Genomic DNA, 23,267 nt, shown 5'->3' with positions numbered 1-23,267 from the left:
AGAGGTCTCAATGTGAGATGGGATATGGTCCTGTCCCTGGCAATGAATACAAGGTAAACTGTACAGTTAGCTGTAGAGCTTTCTCGGTCACCCATGATGGAGTGACTGACCTGAAACAGCATGCGGCAGGTAATATCCATGTCTGCACAGCTAAAGAGCAGAAAACGTCGTTAAATTCCTTTTACCTCAGACTTCCCCTGAGGCATCTATGGTATGTTCTTGTTTAATAAAGTACCCATTCAGTAGCTTACCATTCATCTCTTCAGAAATGAGGTGCACCACTGTTGACTGTAGACAAAGAGCATCTACACTATATGGCCAAAAGTTTGTGGACACCCCCACCACCGCTGCCCCCAGCTCTTATAGTAACCTCCACTCGTCTGGGAAAGCTTTCCACTAGATTTTGGAGCGTGGCTGTGAGGATTTGCCCATTCAGCCACAAGAGCATTAGTGAGGTTTGGCACTGATGTTGGATGAGGAGGCGTGGAGTGCAGTCGGCGTTCTAGTTCATCCCAAAGGTGTTCAGTGGGGTTGAAGTCAGGGCTCTGTGCAGGCCACTCAAGATCTTCCACTCCAACTTTGGCAAACCATGTCTTCGTGGACCTCTTTGTGCACAGGGCATTGACATACTGGAACAGGTTTGAGCTCCTTAGTTCCAGTGAAGGAAAATTGTAATGCTACAAGCATACAAAGTTATCCTATTCAATTGTGTGCAATTGGGTCCAATCATTGTAAAATTTTTCTTATTTTATACAAAGTGTCCCTGCAGGGAGACTACAGCAATGTGGTCTGCGAAAATAAGTTAGTAGTCATTATTATAGAGAAAACCTTATTTTGTAATTGTTTTGTCGAACAATTGCCACAACTGGTGGCAAACAGGGCAGCATTACTCCAGCATAAGTATAAGAAGAATGCTATTCCATAAAAAGCCTGTGAGTCAGAAATTGTTGATGGAGCATATCTTCCAGGCATGAAGAGACTACTTATTAAAGTTGGGCAAAGTAATAGACAGCCTACTTATGTCTTCATTACAGAATTTATCAATTTCATCAAAACGAGTACTGGGCATAATCCGTAATATATGCCAAACTACAAAAAAAATTGTACCTGACGTCAATAAAGCCCCAATTTCTTTGCCAATCACTAGGAACGCAGCACGCATGCGCTTAAACGTGATGTCTCCTCCCTTCCCCAGCCTCTCAGCTCTATCGTATCCTTGTTCTCTTTGTGAGAATTTTCAAGCTGCTGGAATGAACGATAGTCGGATACTTGTGAAGAAGCTTAGCGATGGCCAACGGAAAAACCCATAAAATTAGGCAACAGCGTCCATACAGAGGAAAAACAAATCTAGAGATAGGTGGTAGAATGTTCTAGAATGGTCATGTGATGTCACGAGACCAGTTATGTCGCACTTTTGAAAAAATACTCTGACGTACGTCTTTGTTTTTTTTTTACGATTTCTAAGGTCGGGTACTTAATATAATTTATTTTTAGTAGCTTTGATTGCATCCTGAGAGACTGACTGGTAATAAAAATGCTTTCCACCGTGTTACTCTTTGCTTATAATCGTGCTTATTTTCCTCTCAAACGAAAAGAGAAGGAGAACCTGGGCACGTGAAGGGTATTGGCCAATCGGAGGCCGACCTCCGAGCAGAAGGGTATAAATAGCGGGCATGTTGCTGTGAGAGACGTCCGCCATTGAAGACTGGTGTTTGGAAAAAGGCGAATTATTTGTTTTTAGAAGTTTATTTCAAAACTTAAGTAGAGTTTGTATCCGGACGAAACAGTCGTTCAAGAGCCTGCTTTTGGTCATCTTTTCCAGCAGAACTTCTTCGGCACTGTTAAAAACATTCTTTGTTGTGCCAGTGACGGAAAGGTAAATGTTTTAGTAACGGTACAGATTTGAGCTAGCTATGTTTGTTTAGCTAGCAGTGTAACAACATGAGCGAGTCGGAGAGACTGTTCAAGTCCGCAGTCAGTGAGTTGGTAGCGAGCTTACATGTCGTCTTTGGGGCGGGGATATTTAGCTCAGCTAGCAGTTGCTGGGTTTTTTTTTCCCTCCGCGATGTGAAGCTAAGCTACCTTGCGGCTAAATCCCAAATGGCTGCTTAGAGGACATGTAGCGAACTACAATGCGACGTCGAGTCCGTTACCTCATATCGCACGTAGGGCACCTATGTAGGGGATAAGGCACCATTTGGGATGGAGGCTGAGACATTTTGTTTCGGCCGTGCCGGGTCGCCATTTTGTTGCCTGTTTTCCAGCAGTTGGTTTTCACAACATTGAATTGAACGGTTTTACACGAACCAAATGCGAATAAAACGATTATATTTAATTTGGACTCATTTTGAATCTACTTATTAGTAACTTAGTATTTAATTTACTCTGGAGCTATTCTTTTGGCTCTGTTTGTCAACTACGTTATTTGATTTCACTCGATTGCGTCATGCAGAACAAAAGGTCATAGCTAGCTAACGATTCTGACAAGGGAGAGTGGCTTTGTGCATTTCTTACATGTCTCACATCTGTGGTGGTTTGGAATTTAAATAAATACTAAATGCATGTATTTAAATAAATCTTAAATAACTGGCTCGTTTTCAAGCCATTCTCAACAAATCTTCAGTCGCGGTGCTCGCTAGCTAATACAGAGGTAGCGTCCGAGTGACTATTTAGCGGAGTCCTAAATGGCCCCCTATTGATTTGTATAGTGACTACATAGGCTGTAGAATTTAATTATTGCTTAATTTATGTACTTTATTTGTATTGGGAGGAGGGAACAGTTTGGGCTACAGCGTTAACATAATGCGCTGAAATGATCTCCACAGCAGTAATGACTTGAAAACCTAACTGTATGACTGTCTTCATTCGCATGCTCATCTCCACATTTAACTGTTAAATCCGCAACGAATGTAGAAAATGTGTAAATATATATATATTTATTTTTTTTAGAAAATAAAATGTAATTTAGTTACTACTCCTGTTTCTTTTTCTTTCGAGTTTCTTAAGACTTTCGATCTAAAAAAAAAAAAAAAAAAAAACTTAATAAAGAGAATGTTTTTTTGTAATCAAAAGTATAAACTTGGTTTCTTGTTCCTCAGATGTTCAGGATGAATTAAAGGACCAGGTGATAAAATACCTGATATATGGTTATTTGTGTAAAAGTCAATGTACCGTCTGAATAAAAATAGAAATAGATAAAGTTCTTAACAGTTTGTGCCTGTTTTCTCATTTGTGCGACCAAGAGAGCTTAAAGTATAATGAGTGAATTAGATGCTTGACATCTGTATTGTTTGAGTTGTGGTGGTTTTAGGTGGGTTAAATAGTCACATCATCTATAGTCCAAGGCTGCAAATGTGGACTTGACTGCTGCCTGCTGCATGTACTATGGTTCAAACAGACCATGGCTACAGGGTTAGCCTTGCTTACAATACAAAGTTTAAAGAAGTGATTTTAAATTATTGATTATAATTATAATTATACTATTTCTTTTTAATTATTATTTTGTATTTGAATGGTATTTTATTTAGTTTTTTGATAATCTAAAATTTGTAGTTCAGATTCATTTTAATTTGGTGTTTTAATTTGAGTCAGTGTGTAGGGGCAGGTAGATGGATGTTAATAACTTTATCTGCTTATGAGTTTTGATGAACTGAAGGACACATTTTCACCTGCAGATGCTTTGTAAAAAGAACGAAACCAGTGTGTTAGTGTGGCCAGCAGGGGGCAGTGCATACGATTAAACATAAGATCTAGCTGTAGAACTGCGGCCAGTTGCACCAGTTGAATGTAATTGAGGCGTAGAGTCCATACTAAACCATATGCTGAGAGTAGATAGGTTGAAAGTAGCACATTGTCTGTGGTACAACCGAAAGTCTACAGATGTCGTAACTAGTAGAACTAGAAATAATCATGGTTCAAAAGTTTGTCACACAGACTGACTCATTTCACCATCGCCAATCAATCAGTAACAATCCAAAATACACAAAAAATATTACATCCATGACCGAGATGCAGGGAACCGGTTAGTGTCTGTTTTTCTTAGTGGAATATTTATTTCAAGAAAATCTGTCTCTAGAAGTTTAACAAAACCCAAATGGACTATACGATAGTGTTGACCCAAATTATCTGTTTTATGTCTAATTTATGTGCTTGCTCTGTTTGAGCTCTTGTGCAGTAACAGCGTTTTAGTAACAAACAATAGGAAAGAAAGATAATGAAGTTGTTGCAAATTTAATCTGTATTTGAATATGATGAACAACAGAATAAAATGTAATGTTGCAATAATGGTAAAATATTTTAAGTATTTTGGGGTGTACTTTACCAATAATCTCAGATTGACCTTTGACATTTTGCACCATCGCTTAAGTGGTCATTTGGCTGCTTGGGCTGTAGTTTATTTTATAATCACTTATGTTTGTATGTGCTGTTAAGTTGTATTTCAACAAGGTTGCCATGTCTAGTAATCATGGACCACAAAAAATACTTCCCACATGAAGAAATTTTTATACTCCTCGCAAAATGTAGAAGAAAATGAAGTGCGTTTATTGTCAGTAAACACGCACTTTAAAAAAAAAAAAAAAAAAAAAAAAAAAGTGCACAGAATTACACCGTAGTTTTGTTTACATCAGATGTTGCATTTACTAGGTAATAGGTGTAAGTTTTAACTGTTATAACTGAAGGCTATGTTAAAACTGTACTACTTATTGCAACCCTTATATTTTGGTTTTCCATAAATTTGAACGTGGTGGCCATTTACATTCAGAATAGGTTTTGATAGATCTTATGTTTTAGTGCAACCAGCTGCTGCAAGACAAATTTTGCTCTTTTATGAACTACTAGCACACCTGTACCAAAGCCATGAAGAGCACTGAATACCTGGTTCAGGTGTATTGAGAGAGCGAAAATGTGTACTGTCTCCTGGAGCGAAATCATTTGGTCTTTTCTACTACATTTGTAGCATATACGTAATTAAACTCCAATGGAGAATAATTTTGATATGTTTCCATATCCTGAACAAAGAAGGAAAAACTAATGCTTCTTTTATTTCCTTTACTCCATAAAAGATGGAACTACAAGTTAGCCTGTATGCTTACTAAACAGCCGTTAAAAGAGCAAGGGCTGTTTGGCTCATGGCTGCAGGGTGAAATGACTGTGCTCAAACTGCTTTCCCTGTTCACAGTGGCACAGGCAGAGGATGTGTAATGAATGCTGAGGTGGCCAGACATAGCTTCAGAACATCTCTCTGCAAACGCCTGTCTTTGGAGCAGAACCGACCACGTCAGAGCCGGTGCTCAGCATGAACAGGAACCCCCCTCCCCCCGAGTACAAGAACCATAAAAAACCTGGGCGCCTCACCAACCAGCTCCAATACCTGGAGAAAGTGGTGGTCAGAGCTCTGTGGAGGCATGAGTTCTCCTGGCCCTTCAGGCACCCTGTGGATGCTGTTCAGCTCAACCTGCCTGTGAGTTGGGCTTCATGGGGGTTCCGGCTGCACAGATTTGGGTTTTAAATGTACTAACAATACATGTTCAATTACAGGTTTTCAATGGTCATTCTATTCACTCTCAATATTGTGCAGTTATTCCCATCAGCTGCATTTAGCCAATCAGTTGGTGATGTTTGCATTGCCTGCATGGGAAGCCTTTGCTTATTTGCTTCTATCCATTGTTGAATGGGTCTTCTCACTTACACTGCGTGTTAGAAATTATATTATATTATATTATATTAGAGATAGCACATTTATTCTGTTCCATGTCCAAATGCATCTGAATCAGGAATAGAGGCTGGTGCATGTGTTATAAACTGGAACGAACCAAAATACAGTTAAGGGGCCCCAAGAGCTAGATTGTGAATCTCTGGTTTACATTTCTATGAGGCAGTCTTAATGGTACAGCGAAACACGTTTTAGTGCTTTAAATGCGCTAAAACCTGATTAAAGTCATTTAAGTAAGTTTTGATAACTGAGCAGCTAATTGAATTAAATATGGTAAAGCCTAGATAAATCTTTTATCTTTACGTTTCTGATAGTGGTTATATATCTAATTAATATTGATAACATTGACCAATTTGGGCAAATTGTGCTCTTTTTATTCTATAATTGAAATGCACTCAATGGCTATTCTACCAGCAGTAACACTGAAATTAATTTTTTTGAAGACAAATGCTGCTATGCCTGGTATGCTCTGTCCAGCATGAGACACGTTAGCATGGCACTATCATGTGGGTGTCACTGCTGTCCTGAGAGTGGTCTGCCCCAATTATTTTGTCAGCAGTGGTTCTGCAGTTATTTCTGTAGGATAGAGGGCGATGCTGTATTCACTCAGCACGCGCATGCCTACACAGTGCAGGTGTATGTGATAAGTGTGTGGGTACTAGGTAGGGAGACTTAAACTGGCACCTCTGTACAAATCAAATGTAATGAATTGAGTGTATGTTTTTTCTGTGAAAGAATGAATAATAAAATTTTCACATTGTTTTCTGTTTTGATTTCAGGATTATTATACAATAATCAAAAACCCAATGGACTTGAACACCATCAAAAAACGTCTTGAAAATAATTACTATTGGAAGGCTTTGGAATGTATTGAAGACTTCAACACAATGTTTACAAATTGTTACATGTACAATCGGGTAAAAACTCTACTACTATTAAAACAGATGCCTATTTGTGTATATGTTTTAAGTTGTTGAAGCCCAACTGAAACCCATTTTCTTTCAGCCGGGAGATGACATAGTTTTGATGGCCCAAGCCCTTGAGAAGTTGTTTCTCGAGAAAGTAGCTGAAATGCCCCAGGACGAGTGTGAGATCATAGCAGTTACCAACAAGGCGCCTCTGAAAGGAAGGAGGATGTCTGCTGCAGGTATGCTTTGATAGATCTCAGCTTCAGTTAGGGAATTTTTTGTTTATGTCAGTGACTTTTAATAAAGCAATATTTCACAAACAAGAGTGTGGTTGTACTGAATATCACCACGGCTGTGATTCGGCCATAGGAACTAATACAAATTAATAACAAGTAGGACTAGGGTGGTTGGCAGTGGTATCCTTGTGGATGCCATTGGCATTGACATCTACTTTGGTTTTTGTTTGTTTATTTTACAAAAGACTAACAATACAGATACAGTATTTAGATTACAGCAATTAAATAAAAAGATGAATCTAACAGAAGTGTATTGTGTGAAGCTCAGCTTAATATAATTCAGTAGATCACTATTGTCCAAAGGAAACTTGGATAGCACAAAACATTCTGGGCAAAAGGATTCTCAACCCCAGGGTGTGATTGCCGCTCTACCCTTCTGGTTTTGTGTTCTGTATGCAGTTTGTGCAGTTATGTTGAGGGTGAAAAAGTAACTTGTCTACTTTAATAGGACTGGGGAAAATGCGGCCTCAGTCTCCTGTGTCTGAGGTTGTGTTTCAACAGACAGTGACTGTCATCCCTCCTGAGGCACTGCACACCATCTCATCCACGCCCCTGTCTGCGCAGCTTGAAGCCAAAGTCAGTTTCTTTCACATAAAGATGTGCAGATGTTTTTAACTGAGACAGAGATGTGATCCTCAATATCTATTTGCATTTTCAGTTAAAAAAGGGGGTGAAAAGAAAAGCAGACACCACAACCCCCACTGCCCCCGTCCTTACCAGCAGTGAGTCATCTCCCTGTGTCTCAGAACCGAAGGTGCTGAAGTTGTACTCACGGAGAGGCAGCGGGCGACCCATCAAACCACCACGTAAAGACCTGCCCGAGTCACCACAGCAGCACCAGGTGGGGCGCAGGGCCAAGCTCCCCGAAAGACTTAAATACTGTAGCGGTATCATGAAGGAGATGTTCGCCAAGAGGCACGCTGCCTACGCCTGGCCCTTCTATGAGCCCGTGGATGCTGTGGCACTCGGCCTGCATGACTATCATGATATCATCCATCAGCCCATGGATTTGGGCACCATTAAAGTAAGATCAAGAATTAAATACTTTGGCTAAACTTCTGATTTGCATAATCTTTTACCCAATGTTTAATTGACCATCTAAGGCCTGATTGGTGTTCAAAGTTTGTGATTCTAGTTTTACACTGGAGCTATAGGTCTAATTTGTTAATATTAGCAAATTTAACATTGGTCAAACTGTATACTTAAATCATCACATATCAAATTGTATCAAAGATTTTGTATCAAATTGTCCAGTAATCTTGAATAGAGTTGCTTTTGTGGTGTACAGTACAGGGTTTTTTATTAAATTGGACAAAAAAATGCCAGTACTACAACTGTGCTATAGACTGTTCGTGAAACTGTTTATGTTCAAATGGTTTCACCAAACTTGGCTGATTGTGCAATTATTTAGGCATGTAGTTAAATATGTTGGAGACAACTTTCCCTTATGTATTAGCAACTTAGGACTTGTAACACCAATACAAGCTTAAAGAAACAAATGTACATTTGTTTTTGTAGCTGATCAGGTACACTTGGGACAGAGCTGGCTCTTTCTAATAAGATGAAGTTCTTCCTTTAAGTTGATAGTTTTAATTCGAAATATTTTTGATTTATAATTGAGACATAAAGCCCAGCAAACATCCTGTTACCTCTAGCCAATCAAATGCTTGTACATTGTATACACTGTATCTGTCAAAGTTGGCACTTATTCTGCTAAGTTACTAAAAGAGGCAAAACTACAACTGCAGTCTTCTTTCACCGTCTCAAGAGAATGATGAAGCAAAATCAGCCATTCTGGTGAGGAGGAGCCAATTCATATATTGTTTAGAGCCCTCATTAATCTAGAGCCAGCCCTGTTTTGGGGTAAGGGGAAATTGTGTAAATGTCATTGCAGGCTCTGTTAAAACAGTGGAGTTTAGATGATGGGTAATTTGAAAGGGTTTATAAAGTCTTGAAATATGGAAGTTTTTGTATAGCACATGATGGATAGCTGACATGTGACTGATGTTTCTTCTCAGAAAAAGATGGACAGTCGTGAGTACACAGACGCCTTGCAGTTTGCTGCAGACATTCGTCTTATGTTCTCAAATTGTTACAAATACAACCCACCGAACCACGAGGTTGTGGCTATGGCCAGAAAACTCCAGGTAAATGAGCTCATCTTGTTTTTTGATTTGAATTTAGAATATACTGACCAAGGTCATGTCTTGGCCTGGTGTGCATTGTAAGAGAGATGACTGACCATGAGTGCTGGTCTCCTCTGCTCAGGAGGTTTTTGAGTCCCGCTTTGCTAAGATCCCAGATGAGCCGGGACCTTCGGCTCCTAGCCAGCACCTTGCGCCCAAAAGGGGGAAAAATGAGCAAGCAGAAAGTCCATCCAGCTCTGAGAGCAGTGACTCGGAGTCTTCTTTGTCAGAAAGCTCGTCTGACTCTGAGGAAGATGAAGAGAAAAGAGCACAAAGACTGTCTATTCTGGAGGAACAGGTATTGCACAATATTTTTGTTTATACTTTTGTTTGTGTAGATTTTTTTGTCTCTGTTTTAAATAATGGCAACACCTCTGTCAATTAGCTAAAGGCAGTGCGGGAGCAACTGCAATTACTGACCCAAACACCTTTGCTGAAGCAAAAGAAAAAAGAGAAGTCAAAGAAGGAGAAGAGAAAAAAAGAAAAGCGAAAGGGTGGTGAAGTGCGGAAACCAGCCCCAGAGAAAGTGCACAAGAGGTCGAGTAGCAGCAAGTCATCAGGGTTGGTGAACACTCACCTATACTCATGCCTTTTTCTTGTGTGAATTTTGTATTTTTGCTGGTCTAAATACAAGCTCTTGTGTGGTCAGGAGGAATATAGAGAGCAAAGGGTACGAGTCTGAAGAAGAAGAGCTTGCTCCGCCCATGTCCTATGAGGAGAAAAGACGTTTGAGTCTGGACATCAACAAGCTGCCTGGAGACAAACTAGGCAAAGTGGTGAATATCATCAAGGCCAGAGAGCCTATGCTTAGAGACACAGACCCTGAAGAGATTGAGATTGACTTTGAGACACTCAAACCAACTACGCTCCGAGCTCTGGAGACATTTGTCATGACCTGCCTCAGGAAGAAGCCTAAGGGGCCTGGCCGTGAGTACACTACTACACTGTTTAGGTAAAATCAGGAGTTTGCTAGTGTTAAAGACGATGTTCACATATACTTGTTTTTTGTTCTGTTCTTTTTCTCTCTCTCTCTCCATGTAGAGAAAAACCCCCAAAAACCCCCCAAAGGTGAAAAGACAAAGGAGATGGGGAAACAGAATGCCAGCGAAGAGCTGAACTCGAACAAGAGGACCAAAGCAAAGAGTAAGGCTCCATTTTCTCCATTTTAATAACTAACGGCAATCCATAATTTCCAGACTATAAGATTACATTTTATACATGATGGTTTCCTTCATCAGGATCTTGATGGAACTGTTTACTTTACAAATGGTTGTGTCATTTGTAAAGTAAAGCAACATACAATTTAAAGTTTTTGAAGTAGTTTTGAAGGTGTACAGAATTATGTGATATTCCACCTTTGTGTTCATGCTACAAAGAAAAACATGGGGTTAAAAAAACATGGGCATCTCCGTGTTTGATTTTTGTTAACTATAATTTAGCCAGCTAACTGTGATGAGTGATGTATATTTACCTCCTCAAAGCAGTACACTCACCATCCACTTTAATAGATACACATGTACACCTGCTCATTTATGCAGTAATCAGCCAATCATACAGCAGCAGCACATGCATAAAATCATGCAGAGACAGGTCAAGAGCTTCAGTTCATGTCCACATCAAACATCAGAATGAAGAAAAAGTGTAATCTCTGTGACTGTGGCATGGATGTTGGTGTCAGATGGGCTGGTTTGAGTATTTCTGAAACTGCTGATCTGGGATTTTCACACACAACAGTCTTTAGAGTTATAAAGAGTGGTGCGAAAAACAAAACCTCTTGTGTGCAGAGGGTCTTCAGGCTGAAACACCTTGTTAGGAGAGATCAGCAGAGAATGACCAGACTGGTTTGAAGTGACAGGAAGCCTATAGTAACTAAAATAAGCACTTTACAACCATGGTGAGCAGAAAAGCATCTTGAAATGCACATAGCATCAGAAGACCACATCAGGTTCCAATCCTGTCAGCCAAACAAGAATCTGAGGCTATCATGGGCACAGACTCACCCAAATTGGACAGCTGAAGACTGAAAAAAGACCAGGTCATTTTTTTCTAATCTTCAGCTGTCCACCTTTGATGAGCCTGTGCCCATTATAGCCTCAGATTCCTGTTTTTGGCTAACAGAAGTCGGACCTGATGAGGTCTTCTGATGTTGTAGCCCATCCACCTCAAGGTTAGATGTTTTGTGCATGCTGAGATGCTTTTCTGCTCACCATGATTGTAAAGACTGATTGAGTTACCATGCTCTGTAAACTCTGTAGACTGTTGTGTGTGAATTCCAGGAGATACAGTATAATGCATTTAAAAATAAATGTGCTACTGTTGATGCTGTGAGCAGTCTTGTTCATTTGAATTCATGTGCTGAACTTGGGGTTTAGGAGACCACCCTGAGCTTCCGAGTAGGAATTCTGAGTTGGGAGGGTTGTGGTTTTTTTTGGTCCCACTTCCCAACCCCCAGGGGCTTTAGTTGAATGCAACATTAGCACATTTTCTCTAAGACATGAGAAGCCACACACAAGCTTACAGACAGCCATAACTAATAACTAAACTAATGTTGCTCAGATTGACAAGGGAGAGTGTAAAGAGCAGGTTTTGCTCTGCCATGGATGGCTGTGGCATTGTCAGGATTCCAATTCATTTGTTATTTTCTGATCTCAGGATATTTCTTTGGTGTTATGCTGACTTGTATAGCAATACAAAATATACTGTACATTAACACTTTTTTTGGGTCTTGTCTAAAAAATACGTACTAAGTTATCTCACAGCTTAACCACTTTGCAGTCAGCTCACCAGCTTTTGTCTTTCTCCATGTTTTTTAGGTGAATTTATGGCAGCAGAGCCCAAGGAGCTAGCGCTCTCTTCCCGCCTTAGTGAGAGCAGCAGTTCCTCCTCCAGTTCTGACAGCAGTAGTTCTGACTCTAGTTCTTCTGATAGCAGTGACTCTGACTCAGGTTAGCTGATCTCCACAAGCACTTTCTCCCTCTTTTCCCACCTTTTTCACCTTTTTAACCCTCTCCGGGGCAAGGTTGAAATTTTCCCCACCTCCACCTCCCCACACTTCACTAGTTGGTTGAGGGGAAGAAAAGGAGACAAACCAAAAAAAAAAAAAAAAGATTATCTTTTTTTGGACACATTGTTTTTTTCCAATAATAGAACCAGTGTCACTTTAACAAATACTGGAACACCAGATACTTGAATGCTACTGAGTTCAGTTTTTTTGTTTGGATATTGTTAAATGGGTGTAAGCCTTTTTTGTTGTATATTTCGTGCACTTTTCCTTACAAATGAGCAAATAAGTCTTGTTACAAAACACTCCCTGGCTACAGTTTTTGTTGGGTGCTATTTTCCTGTTGTGTGGTGATTTTTTTTTTTTTTTTTTTTTTTCTCCTTTTCCCTTTCAATTTTTATTTTGTAGATTTTGATAATTTTGTTCACGTTTCATCCTAATCACTTATTTATGTCTGTTGGCATTCTCTAAGTCAGTGCTGTAGTTTGAAATGAGGCCAGCTAGTGCTCAGTGCAGGGAAATGCCAGATATCGCTTTCATTCAAACTGTGCTGAACAAATGTGCCACCACAAAATGAGCCCATATGATACACTGAAAAGACTTTAATTTCAAGAATAGAAGCTAGCTATTGTGATTGGCTTCAAATCTGTCGTTTCTTAACAATAGCTTTTGCGATTGAAAGCATTTAAGGTCCAAATCCAAATAAGTGAGTTATTTAAGTAATACACAATAAAACAAAAGTCTATATTCAGTTAAAGTGTTAAATGTAGGCACTGACAGTATAGCAATATGACAACATTGCAGACAACATGGCAAAAATACATCACTACAATGCTTGACTGTATAATTGCCATAGATGTGTGTAATTTAGTTATGCTAACATGTTGAAACAGCAACAAAGGCACATAAAATTTTTTTTTTTCTTTTTTTTTTTTTTAAAACTACATCAGTGAGGCCCAGAAAAGCATATTGTGATGTACAGAATTTAACTATGATAGTCATATTGCCTACCACTGCACAGATATAATGGGCACACACACATCTGAGACAGAAAATGTGAAGACGTTATCACAGATTTCTCCTTAGTAAGACATCCTATCATCCATGAGTTCTAGCTGTTCCTCTTTTAAACCTTGCTGCATTAAGTCATCACTGTGTGGTTCTCTTGTTGCATTTGTTTAGATTGTTACTTCACTTTGTAAATATATTATAGGTTTTTGTAAAGTTATATATGTAACAAAACAGAATCTTAAAACCGATTGTATGAAAATGCATCATAATGTTGTATGAGGTACTGAGCTGATTGTAATTGGCGTGGGTATAGTAGGACCAAACAAAGTTTTATTTTAGAAGGTAGACTTTTGTCCTGCTAAAATGCAAGCATCTTTTTTGTAGCTGTGTAAAATTATTTACCTAAGCAGGTATAAAGATGACTCGTTGACCTTGGTGTTTGACACCCGGAGATTCAAATAAACTCATTTTCCTAGATACCTGTTGTACATTTTAAGACTAGTGGTGTGTTTTGTCTTTTATTTTGCCATTACATGTTGCTTTCACTTTTACTCACCATCACGTTCACTATGGCAGATATCATGCACATTTCTACTCACGTATGCTGAGCATGCACACCTCAGAATGTAAAGGGACAGAATTTAGGACACTTCACTCTTCCAGAACTTCTAACTAGCTTTAGTCCTGTTGTCATGTGTATGTCTAGAATAATTATGGTTTTAATTAAACTGTGATTGTTATTTAATTTCAAGTCATGGGTAACCAGTCTTGGAAAAGACCGGCCAGACAGTAGCAGTGTATGGAGTGTAGGCTCAGCCCTTGCCCCTGAACAGCTTGCACTCAAATTCATTATACGTGTCTTGCAGAGCAGAAACCTAAGAAGAAAAACAAAGCCCATGGTCATGGCACCAAAATTAAAAACAAGGTAAAGAAAAATGACCTTTAGCTTTGACCTCAGGATTATTTTTAGTATGGGTGCATGGAGCCTTTCACTTCATGCAACACAGTGAAACAAAATTCCCCCTCCTTCCATGATCAGGCGTTGAAGAAGAGCATTGCCCTTGAGATGAAGGAGTCCTCTAAAGACCCGTCTGAGCAGGCCACCAAGCCACCTGCTGAGGAGGCCAAAGCGCCGCCAGGTTAGGCTCACTGCATCTGCACCCCTTCTTCTTTTGTGTGTGTGTGTGTGAGAGAGAGAGAGAGAGCGCGCAAGAGAAAGTTTGTTACCTTGTTTATAAATGACGTACAAATGTTTACTGGGGATTCTAATGGTGCACCGTGGTGTAGGTATGGAAAAACGAACAAATTTTTAAAACGATGGTCAAGAAATACAATGACGGCACTTTTTTTTTTAAATCACAGTTTAAATGTTTTTTTTTTTTTTTTAATTTCATCTTCTATAGTCATAATATTTTCAGCCATGTCTTTCTTCCACACTCTTGTCCAGTGGATGGAGTTAGGCTCCATGACTGGTAACTGTATGACCAAAAGAAAAACCTCATTTAAATATAGAGTTATGTTGTTAAATGTTCTATCAATTTTCATGCAACCCCATGCTTTGGGACATGATGTCTGTCAGCATAATCTTCTCGTTAGCTACGTTTCCATCCAAAGAATGTTTTGCAAAAAAAGGTTTAGCACATTGAAATTTTTACTGATAACGCTGATGGAAATGCAAGTTATCGAAAAAATTTGTCGACGTAATCTTTTTTTCGTTTAACTTCAGCGCATAAATTCTATTCCGATACCTCAAATGTTGCGAAAAAATAGTTTGGGAAAAGTTTTTGTAGAGAAAAATGGCATTCACGCAAAAAAGTGTCTCATGACGGTTGACAAATGCGTGGAGAACACTAGGTGGCCAGCCTTTGTGATAAATGTAATTGCCGTAGCCATCTGTCTGGGGAAGGATAGGGAAGTGTTTGTCATCCAGTGCGCCATAAACCAAAAGACGCGCCAAGGAATTATGGTCTGCAATTTAATTTTACTCCGCTACATTCAGCAGCCGCATTAATATAAAGCTGCATTAATTTTTCTTACGCCACATTAATTTTTCTTTATTAACTGTCCACACAGCATATAGCTACTCATCGATGGAAGGTCATTTTACTAACCCCCTGAAAGTTTCCCCCACTATTCTGTACTCGGTGCAGGTTGCCAGCTTGAACAGGGTGATGGCAATCCGCTTTCGGGTCAGAACCGGTGGTTGGTGGCAGCCTACGATGGGTGCAACATCAATTAATTGGTACATCTCAAACATGGGCTGTGACATTCTAAAATGCTGTAGCCAGAAACTTTCTGTGAAGTGTCTTTCTACCACTACCTTCCAGAAGGCCCTGTTATGTGGTATCTCCCAGATCCATGGGCTTCGTCACATAGGGCTCCAAGTAACTGCCCTTATCAGACGAGCAACTTCTCTATTCTGATGTCGTCTTCTGATATTTCATACAATAGCAATTATTTGTGAAATTAAAATGACAGTAAGCCAATTCAATTCAATGGCAAATTTCAATTATTTGTTTTGATACTCTCCATCTTACAAAGATTTGAGGTCGTAGGATACAAAATGTAAACAATTTGCAATATGCACAATTATGTATGGAAATGGCTCAAGGGCAGATTTCTTTTGCAGTACACCAAAATTTGTGCAACAAGTCATTTTTTTTTTATAAAGGATTACGTCAACACGCAGACTATATTATAAGTAAAAGGCCAACTGGATGGAAGCAGGCAGGAGACAGCAAATTTCACAAACTTTATTTATTTATTTTAAAAGCATTTTCACTTTGTCGATGACAGAACAGTGCAAATATTGGATGGAAACCTGGCTATTGAAATCATTGGCAAAAGGTGATTAGCTTTAATAGAATCTAAAGAAGCATGCAGTATTCCTTCATATTTGCCTGAAATAAGGAGGTTTAAAAGAAAGAGTTTTTATCTCCGGAGTGCCAAAGTTGTCCAAAAATAGAACTTGATGATGACAATTTGGTGTGTCCAGTGGTTCTGCTTTTCATTCATCATTTCTCTCATCTTAAACCTTTACCGCACCCTCCATTCTAGCTCTGCACAGCCAGCTACCTCCTCAGCCTTCCAGACCCAGTGCCAAAGCCACTCCTCTAGTTCGAAAGACCTGGATGACCCCCCTAAATCTGCCCAGTGAGCAGAGCCCCTTGCCTCCCACTGCCCTTCCTGCCGCAGACATCTCCACCTCCTTTCCGTCCTCCCCACATACCCTCATTACAATGCTACCCAAAAAGTCTCCACCCGCATCCTGCCCACATCCACCTGCTTCACCCAGTTGGCCTAGGAGTCCGCCAAGTTCCTTCCCTGCCCATAGTTCCCCAGCATCTGCTTCCACAGACCCAACATGCCCCCTCCCAACTGCTGCCACTGTAAATCCTCTGCTTAAGGCTCAGCAGAAAGGTAAGATGTTGCTCTCAATCGCCGTGATTTCCGCCTGTTCGATTCCCTTGTCTCATCCACCTGTGGCCCTCAAACGCCAAGCCCGTGAGACTGATTAGCTCTGCATGCACTGCCTTTCTTCCATTGCGTGATTAAGCATTGTGTTTTTGTCTTGTTGCTAGAATTATTTGTTGTCTCTGTGTCTTTTAAACTCATGGCTGCATTCTTTTCTGTCAGTACCCTGCTCCTGCTATCAGCTCCCTGTATTTCATGTTTGTTCAGAATTTTATTACCCGTCCATTCATTGTAAACTCTCTCAACTTGTCAGGTTTCCCTGCTCTCCTTTCTCCACTATCCACTCCTCCTGGACTGCCCTCCTCAAACTCTGCAGCACCTATGGCAAGAAACCAGCCCATCACTAAGCAGGAGGTAAATCTGATGGTCCTTTACAGTTTTCCAAATGGTTCTGGTTATGTAGTAGTAGAAGATGTTCGCATTGTTTCTATCACTTTAGGATTTATTGGTGTTCAATCTCGAGAACCGAAGAAACAGAACGATCTGTGATCTCATTTCCCTCCGACTTTTCTATTTTTATTTATTTTAAAAATTTTTGTATTTATTTTATTTACTTACTTATTCGTTTGTTTATTTCGCAGTTTGGCCCACCATTCAACGGCCAAGGTTTATTTTAATGCACTTGTTCAAATACCTTATTGTTTCTATAGTAACAGCTCATTTACAGGAATTTGTATATCAAATAAATTAAATCTAACTATAAAATGTCAAAATGCGAATGTATCAGTCATTAATAAATTAAACATTAAACAATAAATGAAACATGGCAAATTGCTGTGGGGTGGGGAGTTTCTTGCACCTCGTGCTGAGGCTGGACTCAGCTTTGGAACTACATTGTATGTTTGTGCTTTCAGATAGGCTGAATTTGAAAAGGTTTGTCTTTTTTTCACTGCTGCTAAATTAAAAATGGATTGTCTTTGAAGCTATATATTTTATATATTGATTTGGCAGGGATATTGAAGTTATTGCTCTAATGTGAGTTCTAGTTTCTCTTTCGACATGCCCCAAGTGCCTGCATAGCCAGCTGCTTCACTGGACTCAGCTGTGCAACTGCTTTTTCCCCTGAGCATATCTCATTCTCTCTCTCTCTCTCTGTCTCTGAAATCAGTGTCCCAGTTTGTCCACCCCATTGGCAAATGTGAAGGAAGATAAGGGAGACCCAGGTGTAGTGGGAGAGTCCTTTGCTCAGCTGCACCCAATGCCTGGTCAGCATTTCTTCTGAGAGAGTCTTCTTCCTTCTAGCCCGTATTTGTAGCCAGAACTGTTTTCATTGAGCTTCTTTCTCCTCTTTCACACTTTACACAGGGACTAAACCCACAGAAGATGGTGAACCGCACAAATCCAGCCAAGATCACAAGCCCAGCATGGCTAAAACGGTATCTCCTTATATCTCATGCATTGTATTTTCCCCAATCCTGGTTCTGGAGTAACACTGCACTGCATCTTAATGCTAGAGTTAGTATCAGTTAGTTTGCTAGATTAATCTTATTTGCATTTGACTTTGATAGGAAATTGTTCTGAAGCATGCAGACTCCTGGACAAGCCTGGGCAAGATGGCCACTCTTGCTCCCTCTGCCATCCGGTCATCCAAGGAGAGTTTCCAACAATTCCGCAAAGTTGCCATGGAGAAGGAGGAGCGAGAAAGGGCACGTAAGCTCCAGCTGGAGGCTGGCCGAGAGAGGAGTGGCTCAGACAAAAGCAGGTGGGAATGCTGTGCCAGCACTGGGCTTCTGTGGCCTTTAGTCCGAGTATAGGCATGACTGCTCACTCTTTAACCCTAACACTGTTTTGATCAACACTGAGCTGTGTTTACAGTACTGAATTGCATTATTTTGCATCAAACCAGAATTTATTAGTCATTGGCTGGCTTAAATTGATCTTTCATACTGTACATTTAAGCACTGATCTTGCAAACAAGATGTGCGTCATATCCTTTTGGAAGGAACTTTCACACCACTAGTATATGTTTTGTCTTTTAGGCTCCTTTTATTATCTGGAAGTGCTTAGTGCTGAGTGACTTGCACGAGTCATGGCAACTTCTATACTGTATTCTAGTTATCTTAAGAGTGGAAGAGTGTTCAGGGCAGTTTTTGTATTTCTGGAAGAAAACTGCTAAGAGATGCACAATCACAAGTCTGCTTGTTGTTCAAGTTCCTGTAGAAGGACTGCTTTGGATCCCCATTACAGCTCATGTCTTAATTTGCTTCTAGACTTGAGTCCCTACGGCTGTAGCCCTCTGTGAATGGTTGCATAACAGCAAGTTCAGCAGTACTGTATAAAACTACTGACAATGTTGCTTTTTAATGATTCACAGCCTGACGCAGCAGCTTTCTAAGGCCAAACCAGAGATCCAGGCTTCCAGGACAGAGTTGGAGTCTGCAGAGCTTCCCATTATGGCAGCCGTCTTAGACCAACCTAAAACGCCAGAACCTTCTACTCCTACCCTGTGCTCCATGGACCGTGAAAGAGAGATGGCACGCAAGAGAGAGCAGGAGAGACGCAGACGGGAAGCTGTGAGTACCATACATCGGTGTTTTTCCAGTGAACCCTTTTCCACAGACCCCTTGCCTAATCTGGAGCAGTTTTATGCTTTCCACTGCAAAGAGATGGTTCTCACCTGTTCTGCTGTCTGTATCAAATCAGTAGTCATAGTCTGTGACCAAGATCTCACTTTGACTTGCTTTCACCCTTCCATAAATGGTTTTATGCTAGAAAACTTGCACCAAATTAAAGAATGGTTCAGTCCTCAGACTGATGGCAAACACGGACCAGTTCTCTGAACCAGCAGCAGTTCTGAGGCTGTGGAAAAGGTTTAATTTGTGGAACTGCTAATTGTGAATGGAAATTAATGAAAGATTTTAATTACTATCTCGCTGTCTATTGCTATCTGTTGCAATAATTACTATCTTGCTGTCTATTGCTATCTGTTGCAAGCAGTATGCAGCTAATGTAACTTCTTTGTGCAACCTACCTTGTTTCAGTGGCATCCAATTTTATCCACAAAGGGCCAGTGTGGCTGCCGGTTTTCATTCCAATGAATCAGAAGCCACTGAAGTCAACTGAAGGCCAAAGTGATCTGATTAAAGAGGTGGAATCCTGATCGGCTGGAACGAAAACCTGCAGCCACACCCCCAACCTTTCCGGAAGAGATCAGACAATCTGCCTTATTTTATTCAATAATCTGTTTTACTGAGTGATGCTAGCTGTGTATGGTTAGCTGCTCCAGCAGTGACACATCTGTGTAATAATGAGAAGTCAGTTAAATTTATTGGAATTGGGTAGCTATTTGTGTAGCCAGCATTCTTCAGCATGTCCACACTGGAGTTTACACTCTTAACCACAAAGGGCCGGTGTGGCTGCAGGCTTTCGTTCCAACTAAGCAGGAGTCATACCTGATTTCACTTGTTTAATCAGTTTAACTTTAATCAGTCTCTAATCAAACTATCACATGTGCCTCCTATTTGGCTGGACTGAAAGCCTGCAGCCACACCAGCAACACGCATGTCTTTTAAGTAGTTATATTTAACATGTATGTTTAAATGATTCCCCTACCCTCCTTTTTGTCTCTTAAGATGTCTGGAACCATTGACATGACCATGCAGCATGACATCATGGCCACCTTTGAGAAGAATCTCGACTGAAATGACTGTAAAATAAATAAATAAATTTAAAAAACTGTTTAAAAAATGTATATGCTACTGTTCTGTGAAAAGAGTAGCTGGTCTCCTCCGCTTCCTAACAAGCTCCACGAGTCCTGGTGACTGAAACGGGTTCTAGCATCTCAACATGTGTTTCTCTCACTTTACTTTAGCACATTTATACTGAAGTGGCTGTAGTAAAATTTAAGAAGCTGATACTGTACAGTGTACAATTTAAGTGGAGCATGCAATGGGCCATGCAATGGGCTGCTTGTGTATTGAATTGATATAATTATTAATAATACTGGTATTTGGATGTTTGCTTAATTTCCAGTATTGAAGTACACACATTCACTTCTTCCTTTTGTGAAAGGCAGTAAATGAACTAAAATGGTGATTGCACATCAAATACTGAGAATGTTTTACTTTGCATTCTGTTTTTCCCCTTTATTTTGTACTGAAAATGGTGTCCATCGTTGCTTTCATGAAGTAATGAAACAGGTCTTGCACTGATTGTTGATGAAACTGTAATGTGACTGAGTCTATAATGCAGCAAGTTAGAAATACACAAATTGTGCTTTGATTTGTATATTTGTGGAGTTAAAACAATTGTATGTGAATAACATTCCATTGTCAGTTTTCGAAACATGTAACTGTATAGCTGCAACATGTTGTTCAGTCCCCGCCTGCTCCGTTTTTTTGTGTTATGTCTCTACAGCTCAATATTTTACAATAGTAAGATTCATCTCTCAAAGCCTTACAAGTTGTAACTATATTCTTGGGCAGTATCCACTGATTTCCTAACTGTAGCATGAAAGCTGAACGGATGTAAATTGTGATTTGTAATCGCAATATGAACGTTGTAAAAACAACTTTGTGGTAATAGTTGCAAAACTTAAAATCAGTTGAGTTTTTACAAGTCTGCTTATTGGATTTGCGATTCATACATTTACTCTCTAGTTGTTGCATTTACTTCTTAGTCATCTTAGACAGCAAAGTAACTTCATGTTCAATTTAAATAATCAGTATTTTGCCTGTAGTAGAAGTAACATGCATATGAATGTGACCTTTGCATATGTTAATTAGTAATTATAATTGTTTGTCATTCTGTGATGGACTATTTTTGATTACTGAGAATTGTTTAAGTGAATTATAACGCCATTGTGCCATTCCATTTAACCTTTCTAAGATGCACAGCAAAAACCTAGTGTTGCTTTAACTGTTCAGGTATTTGAAAACTGTCACTGTTGACTCAGTACTATGCAGATTAGTATGCCTAAAGTTAGAGTTTTGTGGTCAGTGTTTATTCAAGGTGTTGCTGTTTGTGCAGAGTTGAAAATGCAGTGTTTTGCTTCTTTGACCCTGATGCTTGTGGCCATCCGTCCTCCGTTGACTTCCTTCTGTCCATCACTCAAGCACTTTACTCAGCATCCTGGCAGAACCGAAGTGAAGAAGGATATGGGGTTATTTCATAGTGACCATATATTCCAGTAAATTAAAAAAAAAAAAAAAAAAAAACTCAAATAAAAAAAAAACTATTTTCATGTACATGTTTTTGCCTTTACTTCTTAGGACTGATGTACTGCCAATGTATGAATTTTACTTTCAACAGTCTCTCTCGTGCAAATACACATACAACAGAACCATTATTGGCTGATATTAGATGGGAGGCTAAAATATAATATCCATCAACAGCTCAACAATGAAACTGAGTAATGCATTACATTATGAGATTTCATCAGTGGCATAGTAATGATGTGGGGCAGGCTGTTACACACTCTTAAAGACTATGGAGTTCATACTGAGTTTCCTCCAAGTAACAAGCATGCTAAACAGAAAAGTTGTAATCCTTTTGTTCAAACCAAAAAACACTAAACTTGAAGTTCTGTGATCTTTTCTTTCATGTAATTGGTGCCTTGAATAACCTGTCTATCTGCTGCATTGGATAATTAATCTGCTTTCAGTTTCTCCTCAAAAGGCATTTAGAGGATGGAGCAAATAATCCACATTCTTTGTGTTCATTACACCTGAGACCGTATTTCACATGTGCCTTCTCAGTCACAGTTAATGATGTGATATGGATGTGTCAGCGAAGCAGGCTGAAGAATATCAGCCCAAATGAAGATCACTGTGTGATCACCTGATACAACTATCACTGACAGGTTACATGAATCTACAGTCTAGGCTAGAAAGAAATTAGCCCCAGCTTCACTTTTTCATATCATTCTTTATTTTTCTTATGACAGTTGGTGCTGTTCCACAAAAGTCCAAAATAATCCACCTTAAGGCATTTTTACAGCAAACAGTATAATGTGGTTACCAAAAATGAAACCTCATACATATCTTAGACAGACCAGGGGCATTTTTAGATCATTAAGATCAGCCATGCCTGGACAGAAGAAAGGATTCCCTGACAAATCTGAGAAATGAATGGGGCAGTTTTGCACTCACTTTCAATTCTCGTCTGTTCTTTTACAATTCTGTGACTGTAAAAACATGTCACTAAACTACGCTGATGCTGCAGTGTTTAAACTGACTGCTTCCTCTCTCCACTTTGTACATCTTCCATTTTCCAGGGAGCAGGTCCAAAATCCCAACAAAACACATAAGTGTACTTATTACTTATCACATTCTTCCATTTTAAAATAAAAATATTGCAAATAGATTATCTGGAATTGCACTCAGAATGTAGGGATGTATCTTAGTCATAAGATTTTCATTATCTTCAGTAACTGCTGTATCCTAGTCAGTGTCACAGTGGATCTGGAGCCAGTCCCAGGAACACAGGCTGTGAGACGGGAATACACCCTGGATGGGACACATGTCCTTTGGATGGCTCAATCATATGTTTCCCCCTTATTATCAATTTCAATTCAATTTTCTTTGCACAGGGTTTTTAACCAACAAGCAGTGTGGTGACAGAAATGCAGAAGTAGCTATGGATCCTTAATAAGCAAGACAGAGGCAACAGTGGCATGGAAAAACTCCTTGAGACAACATGAAGAAGAAGCCCTGAGATGAACCAGACTCAGAAGGGAAC

At 39.7% G+C, this 23,267-nt stretch overlaps 1 protein-coding gene across 1 annotated transcript; it reads left to right on the top strand.

The window, feature by feature from the left end:
- The first annotated feature begins 1,239 nt into the window (after nucleotides 1-1,239).
- On the top strand, nucleotides 1,240-22,244 carry brdt (bromodomain, testis-specific). Its single transcript, XM_026917615.3, has 21 exons — nucleotides 1,240-1,876; nucleotides 5,180-5,461; nucleotides 6,493-6,630; nucleotides 6,719-6,860; nucleotides 7,366-7,493; nucleotides 7,576-7,941; nucleotides 8,936-9,064; nucleotides 9,186-9,401; nucleotides 9,489-9,664; nucleotides 9,753-10,030; nucleotides 10,145-10,246; nucleotides 11,917-12,048; nucleotides 13,982-14,040; nucleotides 14,155-14,254; nucleotides 16,173-16,535; nucleotides 16,843-16,943; nucleotides 17,698-17,794; nucleotides 17,895-17,965; nucleotides 18,098-18,291; nucleotides 18,904-19,102; nucleotides 20,162-22,244. The coding sequence occupies exons 2-21, from the start codon at nucleotides 5,297-5,299 to the stop codon at nucleotides 20,228-20,230; spliced, it is 3,225 nt and encodes a 1,074-aa protein (XP_026773416.2). The 5' UTR covers nucleotides 1,240-1,876; nucleotides 5,180-5,296; the 3' UTR covers nucleotides 20,231-22,244.
- Nucleotides 22,245-23,267: the final 1,023 nt, after the last annotated feature.

This window comes from Pangasianodon hypophthalmus, chromosome 2, assembly GCF_027358585.1.
Source record: "Pangasianodon hypophthalmus isolate fPanHyp1 chromosome 2, fPanHyp1.pri, whole genome shotgun sequence".
Classification (NCBI taxonomy): domain Eukaryota; kingdom Metazoa; phylum Chordata; class Actinopteri; order Siluriformes; family Pangasiidae; genus Pangasianodon; species Pangasianodon hypophthalmus.
The sequence above is the reverse complement of the archived record's forward strand: the minus strand, read 5'-3'. Positions and strand labels throughout refer to the sequence as shown.